The sequence below is a fragment of the Schistocerca nitens genome, chromosome 6, assembly GCF_023898315.1.
Source record: "Schistocerca nitens isolate TAMUIC-IGC-003100 chromosome 6, iqSchNite1.1, whole genome shotgun sequence".
NCBI lineage: Eukaryota > Metazoa > Arthropoda > Insecta > Orthoptera > Acrididae > Schistocerca > Schistocerca nitens.
Genome location: NC_064619.1, coordinates 177,553,302 through 177,566,886, shown reverse-complemented (window position 1 = coordinate 177,566,886; position 13,585 = coordinate 177,553,302). Strand labels below are relative to the sequence as shown.

Sequence of the window (13,585 nt, the reverse complement as noted above, 5' to 3'; positions counted from 1 at the left end):
ACTGGTTAAAAAACTACAAGAGGACCTAGCCCCCCCCCCCCCCCCACCTGACCATACAGATTTAGTTTTTCTGTGGTTTCATTCAGTCTGTTAAGATGATTACCAGAAATTTTTTCCAAAAGTGTGTTAGCCAGTTTCCTTCCCTATTTTTGTTCAATATGAGCTATCTCTAACAGGCTCATCACCAACTGGACTTCCGTCTTCCTTTCTGGAACCTATTTGTGCTCAGCAATCAGATAAGGATCCAGACAGAAAAACCAGTACGTCTCTCAAGGATAGGTGGCACAAGTGTCTTGTGAATTACAACCTTTGGATGTAACTCACACATCAAGTGAAATTGGATATCTACAGCCTCCATTTCAAGGTTCAAGTACTGTTCCTTTTGATAATAATGATCAGCAAAATAAAAAAAATATTTGACTGATACCAAATTTTGTGGCCAAAATTATGTAATTTGTTAAGTAGTTAAGAGAACAAATAATTTTTGAAAAACTGCCAATGATTATGGTCAGTATTTTACTATTTTATGAAGTACAACACAGACAGATGTGGCAGTGAGCTAAACACAATGCCTTTCATAGTTCTATGTTTGCAGCTGTATTCATTTACACACATATTTGGAGTCAGTTTGATTAAATCTATCAGTCCTATTTTGAACATTCCTAGCAGGTTACTATTGTGTTCCTGACCAAGACCCAAACCTGGAACCTTGCCCTACATAAGCAGAGCTCTTAGTGGCTAGGTATCCAGGTATGATTCATAACCCATCCTCAAACCTTCAATTCTGCCAGTCCCTATCTCCTATTTACCAGTCTACATGGAAGAGATCCTGCATACTTTGCTGGACTAGCATTCCTGTATGTGCGTGATGAATTGGAATCATTAGACAATATGTGATAACAAGGAAGAATTAAAAGGAATTTTTAACAGGCGGCTCCAGTTTTGGAAGGACATGTTACAATCACCAACTGCTGTATTTAATTATTTATTTTTTACTTGTTCATCTAGTGAAGTATTGGGCAGAATACTTCCTGATAAAATTGTACTTGGATACAAGTGATGGCTTTAAAACCAACTTACGGCTAAAATTCCATGTACAAGGACCACAAAAATCCAAAAAAACTGCATCTCCTGGCAACACACATTTTGAAAAATTTCTTATCTAATACAAAATACTTCATGGTATAAAGTTGTTTCATTGACATGGAGTACCACAAAACCACCAGTCAGTTTGCTTCTGTTTGCCTCACTGTCAAGGAGCCTCTTAGTATTTTCTGTAGTTCTGCATTTATAAACCAGTCTACAAATCTAACGGTCTAGGGTTCGATACATGGTCAGTCCTAGAATTTTTGTCTGTTACTTGTCATTTCTTTCACTGATGGTCGTCTTTGTTAATGTGAAAATACCAAGTTACACTGCAGTCTACATTAAATTCCACAGCCTTCAATAATCAGCTGTGACAGTCAATTCTAACATACCATCTTCAATAGGACCAAACCCAGTAAAGCACTTGTGCTGTTCAAACCAACCTTCAGGTTAATGACAGCTTTAGCATACTTATATTTGTTTCCTGCTCAGTAATACACTTTTTTAAATTTTATTCATGCAACATGCATGACATTTGCGTTTTGCTTCTGTCCTAAGCTACTAATTCAGCTTCAGAATAATCTTATGGCTACTTATTTAGGTATTTATATCAAGGTTCAGAAGAAAATGAAAGTTTTTGTCATTCCTGTGCAGTCTATTAAACACTTTCATACTTTACTAGCCACGTAACATTTTGTTCAGTGTATGCATTTGTTATTTACAGAAACATATTATTGCATTTTTCTTACTTTCAAAATTTACATTCCGCCTCCCATGGGTATCTCATAACTTCACCCAATTACTCTATTGTAATACAAGTGGCATTTGTACTCTTTTCAAATCTGCGTCATACTTTTTTAAGTTTCGAAATGTAGCAGAAAGCCACTACAATAAGAGTGGTGGCATTTTAAGTCGTGCAAGAATCCTTAAATACTAACTAGAAATAAAACCCCGCACCTGGACCGAATATTAATTTTTTATAACAAACGCAGGAATTGTCATTGGATTTTGTGATTTTTGTCGGTTTCCGGTGGGGTAAAAAAACTAATTATCTACGCATCTCATTCAATGGAGCTATAATTCATGACCCATAAAAACTGCAACAACAGCTTCAATGATGTTGGGGTTCACCTGTTTCAATTTTTCTGAAGTATCAGACATTACATACAGCACACACATGTAACGAACTATTAAAGAGCGAGTAGCAGTACCGTCATTTCCAAGACAATGAATGCGTTCTCTTCAGCTGCTAACGATTCCACGTTAGCAAGTCTTTCAGACAGGGTTTTTCTACAGCGCTTTAGATGATTACAGAATTTAATCATTGCCATTCAATTTAAAGTTATTCACTTGTATCGCAGGACAGAACACACGATACTTTTTCACAATACATATTACTTTCTACATGTCAGAATCAAACTTCTACACGAAATAACAGCTGTTTACAAAAATTGACAACTAACTGTACAGGGGTACCATCACAACAAATGTACTTTCACTTGGCGCCATTCTCTCTTCCCATATTGAACTGCGATTGCAGACAGTACTTCACAATCAGAGTTGCACATCATTTTAGGCAAGACCTTGATTAGAGTTTCACTAAACGATGGATAAACGGTACAGAAATTTACCTTGAGCGTGAAATAAACTACACAGCGTAATTACACAGTGAAAGGTGGGGGGTGGGGAGCGCAATGAAATTAAGTACTATAACTCAGTGATTGTGTAAACATTCGATTGTTCAAGTATTATAGAAGTTCTCGTCTTCTTTTCTTATCTGATACGTTTTCATCAACTCTACAGTTGGAACACACGAGCAACTTCATAAGTTTTCTCTAGCTCTCCAAAAATACAAATACTTGTTATTAGGAAGCCGTGGGGACATGTTCCTTTAGGCCCCAGTAAAAATTATTACGAGAATTTACTTTTTTTCAAAGATACGGTGCAGTAGTCTATTAATCTTGTGTATATGAAACTACCTTTTGCACGTCCCATGCTGTGCTGAGCGTTAAAAGATTAAAGAACGTGAAATATATCGTAGCTTGAGCTTTCTTCAGAGCACAACCCATAAGAAACCATCGGAACAAAGTAAGCAGCTACCTGTCTCCTTCAATACAGCTACTCCCTACAAAGATTTTGTGGTATATTGCTAATCAGAACTACATTTTCTACGACGTGGCATTCGCGTTTAGAATCCCTGGATTTATAAACTCAATTACGTTAGTGTAACCGGCAGCAGTTTGTCCGTCAAGGTCATGGGGCCTGCAGGAGATGAAGGTTGGCGATTAGTGATGTCATAATGACATCATCGGGAAGGCTGTCGTTCACTAGAAGGTTTATATTAAGTGATCATTCTCATTTCATTTTCTTCCCATTATTAATTTCATTTTAACTAATTGTCCAGCACGCTACTTGCTATGCTGGCGACCAATTAACCTCTCGTGACCGCAACACAGTTTCAAATCTTGATCTTGGGCCCGGGCCAAGTCAAACGCGCTAGGAAGGATCAATGACGTCAGAGGAAGTGCACTTGTAAGCTAGAAACACCGTGTTGTGTTGTGTAGAAAATATTCCACCGTTTACATGTTGTAAATAGTTAAGGTAAATAGCAAATGCGGAATATAGCGTAGTTATGCATAGCTGAAAGCAAATACAGAAGTGACAATAGTGATCGTGAATCCATAAGACCGAAATCTAGTGTGTTGACATCGATACATTTCATATCTGAAAGGAGAATGTAAAAAGAAGGCGTCAGAGGTCAAATCTTGAATTCCGGTGGAACAGTTGAATTATTTATCTGAAGACCTTCATGATATTGGGGAGACGCACAGCACGCAGTATTATTCCAGTCGTTGACAATTACGTGTTCCTTTGAAAAGTTTTATTCCCGCTGTTTGAATTCTAGTAGCGTAATCAGTATCAGCGCAGATAATTGTGTGTAAATTATATGGAACTTTTTTCTATTCACTCTGCAGATCGTGTCTGCTTTTATTATCCAGTCATCCCGTGAGAATTATCAACATGTCACCTGTTGTTCCAGAAGTATAGGACTTGTTTGTACTTCACTACAGGTAAGAAGGAACACAAATGTTTCTGCATGTTTTGCATTTTATGAGTTGAATGCTTAGGTATACAACTCCGTTCTTACGGCATGACGTTCTTGTTTCCTGTCGTAAACAAACCTTTTTGTAGACGCATTCGCCAAGAATATTTATTATACTTGTAGCATAATAATTGTTTGCTGCTAAATGGAAAGTAGAAGAAAACTAATTTATGTGGTTGTTTCGCGTCTTCTGGCTTGTGACCAATAGTTTACAAAGTTAATACAAAAATTACTCTTGGTAGCATACAAGAACTAATTTAGAACTTGCCCAGTACACATACGTTGAAACTCTGTTTATGTGTTTGAGTTGTGTAGTTACTCTAACATTAGTTGAAGAGGTAGAAATCGGTTCTCAGCAGTTAGTTCAAATATATACAAAATCATTTTCTTTGGCGTGCTGTGTAATTTTATTTGATTTGCAGTAATTGACACCTTGTTAGATTCTACAGCAGAAAATTTTTGTGCCATGTTTATATTACCATTGAGTTGCAACTCATAATAGTGTGTGATGCGGCTCACAGATCGCAAATTTTCCATCCTTCATTGGGAAATAAGCAGTTCATGTATTCTGTTCCTTAGGTTTTGTGTTGGTTTCGAATTCTTCTTGTGTTGTGTATGATACAAGTAATGTAATGAATACAGGTTCTGGATACAATTTTCTTAAGATATTAACCAATTTCTTTGCTGTAAGTTTTTGAAGCTATGTCAATTATACTAATGTTTGCTCTGATATAATATGAAGTGGAAATCATTTTGACAGTAGATGGATATTACAGTAGGTGGCGTTGCACTCTGCTGTGTAATTTTTGTCAAGTGTTGGTGGTCAGTGGCTTCCTGGTATTTTGACCTACATCACATATACTTATGAAGGATTGCAGCTATTATTATGTCTTTCCCCTTGTAATTATAACATCTATAAATATATACTCTTTGTCTGCAAATTTTATGAAGTGTATAGTGTCTTGTGCCTGATAGTCTTCATAAATACTGTAGATGCATGGTTTTATATTTTGTTAGAGCCTAAGTGGTTGTAGAAGAAATTGCTGACACTTGGGATGGAACACTTCTTTTCTTTTTTTTTATATATATTAGTTCCTTCAGCCTGATCACTGTAAACAAGCATGGATCGTATCATTTGAAATTCCAACCTTATTTATTTTCATTTTATCTGCTTCCACAATTTTCACTTCTCCATTTATCGGTTTGTGACTTTATTTTCAAAGGAGTTGCAGCCTTCTACTTATCATATTCTGTAATACAGGTTCTCAACTGACTCAAGCTTCATGCTTGTCACCATTTGCATGATGATTACACCCGCCATGATAGTCGTCTTTGGATCTTTGCCATTTGGAAATTGTGAAGACCCATCACAACAAAGTGGAACTGGACCAAACATTTTCACATCACTGTCTTTGAAGAGCCAGACATTTGGGTGGTATAGCAGCTTTGTGACCTAAAGTTGTGTAGTGGAAAAGATGATAAGGAGTACTTTGTTGTTTCTTTCTTAGCCTGGTACAAATATAACTATGAAGAGAGAAGAAGGAAATGACTTCTCTTAGCATTAATATCTCTATACTGTTTGTTGTTAAAAAAATTAAAAAAAAGCACCATAAAAGATGTCAACAACAGTTTGTAAAGTATTAGAGTTAACATTCTTTTTTTAGAAGTTGTTGTTAAAAAGTGATTAGGTGCAACTACATTTCATGTGTTACTGGTATTTGATAATAGTCAGTTGATTGAATCAAAATTTTCCAGTTAAGTTACCATTTCAAATGTGAATAGCTTTTATTACTGATTTGCATGAAAACTCTCTGATCTGGCAATCTGCACTGTGCAGAAGGAATTTCAAAGCACTTTGTATGCATAATGTTTTTGTGTTATATCACTGTTCTGGATTGATGTCATGCCATAGTATTTGCAAATCTGGAGCTACCTTAACATTCCAAAGGAAATCAGGAGAAACATCACAAACAATTTTGTACCTTTACTGTTGTAGTGCTGTGTTGTTAACAGCTAATAGTTGTCACACATTGCAAAATATTGGTTACCTGGTCATTTCAGAAGATAGTTGTTACTCCATGATTTTATTTTCTGAGTGTTGATCTACCTTCACTGACTTTTGAACTGCCATTCCATTTGAACAGAACAATTGGTTCAGTTGGAGTTTATGCATAATGCATTGCTTTTTGTGAAAGCCATCAATCTTCTCTATTATTTGTCATTACCCTGTTGGAATATCCAGTCTTATTTCTAAAATATTAACATTACAATATCTGAAGTTGACAGATCACATAACTTTCAAACCTGAAATTATTATGTTTGGATCATTATCACAGGTATGTAGTGAAGTTTGTGATACTACTGTTCAGCTCTGACCAGTTGCATCACCCTCACATTCTCTTTGAAATGAAGGTTGTGCCAGCGTGCGCACCCTTGGCTTAGCCTGAGGTCTACATTAGGTTGGAATACGATAGTTTGATTATGAGTTGCTGAAACCAGTGCATGTACTATGACATCGAGGTATTTTCGAAAAATGGATGTTTTGCGATGATTGGGCAATAGCTTAGTCTAAGGTTTAAGTTAGGTTAGATCATTGCTCAGTTGTGAGTTGACAAAGCCACAAAATGTGTTGTGACAATCTTTTTTATATGCTTGCGCATACTATGGTTGTAGTTACATTCCCAGTGAGAAACCCATATTTTCTCTTTCGCTGTAGTCTGACATTTTCAAATTTTTAATATGTTGCCCAAAACCCTCATATTTCTGTGGGTCCTGATACTTTGATAATCATATTATACAATACTTCCCTATTCTTACTCATTCTGTTATGGTGTTTGCTTGATTTTCATTGTTAAAATTGCAATGTAGAATTTTTTTTTTTTTTTCTCCCCAATCAAGAATGAAGTGAAACTGTCGAAGGTGTTCATTGTTATAAATATCTTCATTTTGCCTACTGCAGTTTGTATCAATCCATTTGCTTTGGTTAGAGATATGTTTTGTATGCTACATTTTGTATGTGTCACCTCTGTCATCATTCATCTATGTTTTATACCTTGTTTAGCCAAACAAAGATTGATGGTACTGGGGAGGTGTTTCAGCAAAATGTACAGTCTTCTATAATATTTATACAGTGTCTCAACGAGATTCTCTTAGGTGTCTTCACCACATAAATTCTGTGGCTAGAACGTGATTGGATATTACAGTAGACAACAACTTGCCAAGGCATGCAAATTAAAATATGTATAAGTAACCTACATGCTTTGTGAATGTTTTATTAACCTTCTGTGCTATAATAGTTAAAGGGACTGAATTAACTTACTAACATGTGTTGATTGCTCATTGATATGTATGCCTTTGTTTCTGTGTTGTATATGAAACTGAAAACAGCTGTTTTGTATCATGAAACTAAAATTCATTATTAAGTACAGTAAATGCTAAATAATGTGAGGGTGCTTCGGAACATTTCTGCACTTTCATTTCTATGAAATTTATTTATATTATTTATTTTTGTAACCTTCAGAAGCAAGCTGCTTTTCTTTTCATAAAATGCTGGTGGATGAAAGTACATTTTTAGAAGATCACTATTTGCTTTACAAAAGAAGTCTGTTGATTTGGGTATTATTCCTGATGCTCTGACTGTCGTAGGAAAATCTGCCTTGTGTACCTTCTTTCAGCAGAGCAAACAAGTTAGTTAGGGATCACCAATAACACTTCATGTTTAATATTAATTCAAACTCATCAATACGTATTAAAATCATTATGAGGTTCTGATGAAATACGTAAAATTTTCCACCAAAGTGCCACTACAGATGAAAAAATTTGACCTAAAATAGCATTAGTATCATTCCTTATGACAAAAAAAATATAGCTATTTTTATGAAATGAATCTCCAAAATTACGTAGACTAACACAATTGACAAACCATATTACAAGTATTTTGAAAGACGTACATTAAAATTAGTCCCTTGGAGCAGACTACATTCTCAAAGAATTATTAAAATCATTGAGAGACTCAATCATGACAAAACTGTTCCACTTTGTGTGCTAGAAAAGCAAGTGCTGATAAGTATAAATATTATTGCACTGTTAGTTTAATAATTCGTGGTTGCAGATTTATGACATGAGTTATTTACAAAATAAAACTGATAGAAGGCAACCTCGGTGAAGATCAGTTTGGGTTCTGGAGAAATCAAGGAACATGGAAGGTCCTGTGTCTTGTCTTAGAAGATTGACCGAAGAACTGCAAACCTAAAATTACAGTATTTCTGTATTTAGAGAATGCTCTTACAATGTTGACTTGAATACAAACTATAAAATTCTGAACATAACAGGATAAAATACAGGGAACAAAAGTTATCTGCAACTTGCACAGAAATCAGATTGCAGGTACAAGAGTCGAATGACATGAAAGGGAAGTAGTGACTGAGAAGGGTTGTAATGAAGACTAAATATAATTCAGTCTGTACATGAGCAACCAGTGGGGAAGTCAAGGAGAAGTTTTGTAGGGTGACTAAAGTCCAGGGAGGAGGAGGAAAAAAAAAAGAAAAAGGAAAAACTTTTGAGGTTTGCTGATAACATTGTAATTCTCTCAGAGACAGAGGAAAACTTGGAAGAGAAGTTGAACAGAATGGATAGTGTCTTGAAAAGAGGGGGCAAGACGAACATCAACAAAACTAAAATGAAAGTAATGAAATTTCATTGATTTAAGTCAACTGATCTGATAGAATTGGATTAGGAAATGACACACTAAAAATAGACGAGTTGATGATTTTTGTTATAACTGATGATGGACACAGTAGGGAGGATATAAAATGCAGAGTGGCAGTAACAAGAAAAGTGTTTCTGAAAAAAAAAGGAATTTGTTAACATGTAACATAAATTTAAGTTTGAGGAAGTCTTTTCCAAAGAGATTTGTTTGGAAACGTAGCCTTCGCAGAAGGTGTGTATGTGCTCTGATGGAAGATGTTGGATTGGGATGAGTCAAAGGCCTCTCATTGACAGTAGAATCTCTACATTACTCTCCATCGGTTCATGTTATTAGCTCAGATGAAAATCTGGTGGGCACTGATAGGTGGGCGTCAACCCATGGACGTTAACAGCAAAGTGTTGTCACGAAGACAACTGCAACTTGCGTGCCCCATGCAGCTCGGGCATGGAACAACCTTGTATGGTAAACATTTCTGGCACGTGGCTTAGTTAAATCATGAGCTAATGTGACAGCCCGGCATGGCCATGCGAAGAACAGGCCAGGTTGGAAGTGTTCCGCAGTAATGGGAGCATGAACGTCTGGGAGTGAACCCCTTCTGGCGATGGTGGATGTTTGACACTCAGCAGATCAGTCTTGTGGGTGGATCCCCTGCCAGCTGCTCCTGTCAAGATGATGGTGATGAGGCAGCAATCTCTCAAAGTAAGCACATGCTGTGATGGACACCAATTCTGACTAATCAATTCGATGGCCTACCTTGCTGGACAGCCAGTATTTGTAGGTACCAAAGCGGGTTTGGTGTGGTGTTGCTGATGCAGGTGTCTTGTATGATGCATGCCAGTGTCCCTGGTTTTAGTGACTAGCCAGGCACTGACCAGTAGGTGGGCGGTCGCGATAGCATAATGCTGTGCCAGTGTATTGTGGCAAGTGACATTTTTATGGCATCAAGCACCCTTTCATAGGCTTGTACTGTTTGACCTTGTGCGTAAGTGCAACATATATGCTAAGCTGTTGAGAGAAGAAGAGTATAAAAGCTTTTGAAATGTGCTGCTAACAGAATATTGAAAATAGGCATGTAGATCGAATAACTAATGAGGTGGTACTGAATCGAATGGGGGGGGGGGGGACATAGAAATTTGTGGCACAGCTTGACCAAAAGAAGGTTTGAATGGATGATTGGGCACATTTTGAGGCATCAGGGAATGGTAGTTCGGTAATAGGAGTGAGTGTATTGGGGGGGGGGGGGGGGGGTTAAAAATAGTTGTGCAAAACCAAAACTCGAATACATTAACCAGGTTCAAATGAATGTTGGTTGCAGCAGTTACACTGAGATGAAGAGGCTTGCACAGAATAGAGTAGCATAGAGCACTGCATCAAATCAATCGTCGGACTGAAACCCAGAACAGCAATGTCACATGCCAGAATTGCAACAACCATGAAATCCTAAATACTTTTACAATGTTAAGACTACACCTGGTCCTTAAGCGTAACTTATTTAGTTCATAGCTGGAGAACATCAGAAGTGTGACTCGGGCTTGATGCTTTGAGGTTCCTTCATGAGTGTCCTTACTGGATTCGAGGCTCACATGAGTTCTTAAGTTCTCCCAATTGCACATGAGAAATTAGATGCTAAGCAAGACATCAGTAGTTTTTTTACCTTTTTCAAATGATAGCATAGTTTCAAGTTGTGAATTATGGCATGCTCAGATACTAAAGTCACACTTTTTACACAAATGTGAAGTGACATAATATGGGGGATCACATGCTAATATCCTCCAGAGGTGAAACCACCACCGGTAAAATTAATACAACAATTCCTACCAAGAATTGCCTCTTTCAGGGTGTAAACAAAAGTGTGAGAATCAACATTGCTGTTCGATATTATGACTCCATTTGAAAGTTTCATCTTTTCTGTTAAATGTGCCATCATATTGTAACTTTCTCTCCAGTCTACTGTAATTGGTGCTGACATAACTTAGAAAATGTGAACTTCCCTTCTACTATGACTTTTTAACACGGCATTCCTACTGCGGATCTCAGCCACAAAGTTCTCCGTCTATTCAGTAAATTATAATGTTGCTCTCAAACTTGAGACCACTTTTATTTCACTCAGATAGTGGAAGGAAACTGTTTATTGTTATGTACTTGTGATTGTCATCAGTGTCATATAGTGGAGGCAATTGTAATCTATTCTGACACTCAAAACTGCAACTTCGAGTTTTCATTTATCTTGGACTGGGCAAAGGCTGCTTCTTTAAATTCTTGTATAATGTGAATGGATGTTCCAAATGTTCTGCATCCCTTAAAGTAATACACCTAAGTCTTCTTCTATGCACTACAAGTCACTGGTCGGTGTGTAGCACAGGATACGTGTACCAGGTTTATTCCCTCCTACCCATTCCAGTTTCTGATATTAACATGATTCCAGAATGAAATTTTCACTCTGCAGCGGAGTGTGCGCTGATATGAAACTTCCTGGCAGATTAAAACTGTGTGCCCGACCGAGACTCGAACTCGGGACCTTTGCCTTTCACGGGCAAGTGCTCTACCATCTGAGCTACCGAAGCACGACTCACGTCCGGTACTCACAGCTTTACTTCTGCCAGTATCTCGTCTCCTACCTTCCAAACTTTACAGAAGCTCTTCTGCGAACATTGCAGAACTAGCACTCCTGAAAGAAAGGATACTGTGGAGACATGGCTTAGCCACAGCCTGGGGGATGTTTCTCCGCTGCAGAGTGAAAATTTCATTCTGGAAACATCCCCCAGGCTGTGGCTAAGCCATGTCTCCGCAGTATCCTTTCTTTCAGGAGTGCTAGTTCCGCAAGGTTCGCAGAAGAGCTTCTGTAAAGTTTGGAAGGTAGGAGACGAGATACTGGCAGAAGTAAAGCTGTGAGTACCGGACTTGAGTCGTGCTTCGGTAGCTCAGATGGTAGAGCACTTGCCTGCGAAAGGCAAAGGTCCTGAGTTCGAGTCTCGGTCGGGCACACAGTTTTAATCTGCCAGGAAGTTTCATTAACATGATTGTCATGACACGAGATGCCTGGTGAAGAAAGTACACGTTCCATGACTTGTTTTGCAATGCGAGGCTTAAGAATCTTGTGAGTAAGGCTCTGTGCAATGTGTGTTTCTCTTTAGCATCTCACACTGCCATATTTTGAGCATTTCTGTGAAAATCATGCTGACTAAGCAAACCCACAATGAAACATGTAGTTCTTCTCTGAATCATGTCCTCCTTGTCTGTTAATCCTGCAGGGTAAAACAGGCAAACTGTGCTTATATTTACAGTTACGCATGTCCTATTTTATGGAAGTGGAAACTGCCTACATACCAAGTGTATGTATTAAAAGTATATCACTAGTACATTTTTGCACTAGCAATTCTCCTTAGTATCTATAATGTCTTCCTCAGCTATGTACATAATATCATGACAAGTTATTAATTATTACTTACCATGACAAGTTACTCATTTCAGGAAGGCATTAAATACAATTCCGCAGTGTTATCTAATGAACAAAATAAGGGCACATGGAATATCAGATCTACTGTGTGACTGGGTTGAAGAGTTTCTAGCGGACAGAATACAGTATGTCATTTTGAATGAAGAGATGTCTTCAGAAGTAAAAGTAACTTTGGATGTGCCCCAAGAGATTGTTATAGGACCATTACTTTTCACAATATATGCAAATGACATAGTAGATGATGTCAGAAATTCTGTGACTCTTTTCATGAATGACACTGTTGCAGACAGAGAAGTCTCAATGCTGGAAAATTGTAGAGAAATACTGGAGGAGTTACAAAGGCTCCACACTTGGTGCAGGGAGTGGCAATTGACCCTCAGCATAAACAAGTGTAATATAATGTGTGTACATAGAGAGAAATATCCTTTACCGTTTGATTACACAAGTGCAGAACAATCACTAAAAGCGGTGACTTCCAAGTGTCACATAGATTCTGAGCCAACTCCAGATGTTCTGTATCATGATGTGGATTATTGTTATATTGCTGAAAACATACCTTCCTAGAAGAGTCAGTCAATGTATTGCTTCTTCCTCTTACGTATATTTCATGAAGAGACCTTGAAGATAAAATTAAGTACATTCAAGCCCTCACAGAGGCTTACTAGCAATCGTTCTTCCTGCAAACCATACATGACTGGAACAGGAAAAGGGAGTAGTGATACTGGCACATAAATTACCCTCCACCACACACCGAAAGGTGCCTTGAAGAGTGTAGATGTAACTATATTATGAAAAGGATAGTTTCTACTCACTGTTTAGCAGAGATGCTGAGTCGCAGATAGGTACAACAGAAAGACTCTCACAAAATGGGGTTTCGGCCAACAAAGCCTTCGTCAGAAAAAAACACACACACACACACACACACACACACACACAAACCATAGTCTCTGGCAGCTGAAGCAGCTGTGATTTTGTGCGTGCGTGCATTTGTGTGCAGTCTATTTTAGACAAAGGCCTCCTAGGCCGAAAGCTTATTTTGTGACAGTCTTTTTGTTGTGCCTATGTGTGACTCAGGAGCTCCACTATATGGTGAGTGGCAACTATCCTTTTCATAATATTGTTACATTCCATTCTGGATTTTCCGGAGAGTTAGATGTAGATGTACAGGGCTACTTAGAGGATTTTACTGCATAACCAAATATGGTGCTGAAGTTCTTGAGGCACTGGTCTC

The 13,585-nt window shown here is 37.8% G+C and overlaps 2 protein-coding genes across 6 annotated transcripts in view; one reads left to right on the top strand and one right to left on the bottom strand.

Annotated features, from left to right (window-relative positions):
- The window catches only part of LOC126262574 (peptidyl-alpha-hydroxyglycine alpha-amidating lyase 1), a 103,704-nt gene extending 100,482 nt beyond the window's left edge, over nt 1–3,222 (bottom strand). The window contains exon 1 of one of the 3 annotated variants that reach the window (XM_049959290.1): nt 3,066–3,222. In XM_049959290.1, the coding sequence (XP_049815247.1) occupies nt 3,066–3,081 (16 nt within the window). In that variant the 5' untranslated portion in view covers nt 3,082–3,222. Of the gene's footprint in view, nt 1–2,297; nt 2,559–3,065 lie in introns of those variants that run through there. The other 2 variants (XM_049959291.1, XM_049959292.1) reach the window with 2 other exon arrangements.
- A 382-nt stretch (nt 3,223–3,604) lies between these two features.
- Nucleotides 3,605–13,585, top strand: part of LOC126262576 (myocyte-specific enhancer factor 2) — an 888,576-nt gene continuing 878,595 nt past the window's right edge. For all 3 annotated transcript variants that reach the window (XM_049959303.1, XM_049959308.1, XM_049959302.1), the window contains exons 1-2: nt 3,605–3,687; nt 4,062–4,157. The gene's annotated coding sequence lies outside the window, so the exon portion shown is untranslated. The remainder of the gene's footprint in view (nt 3,688–4,061; nt 4,158–13,585) is intronic.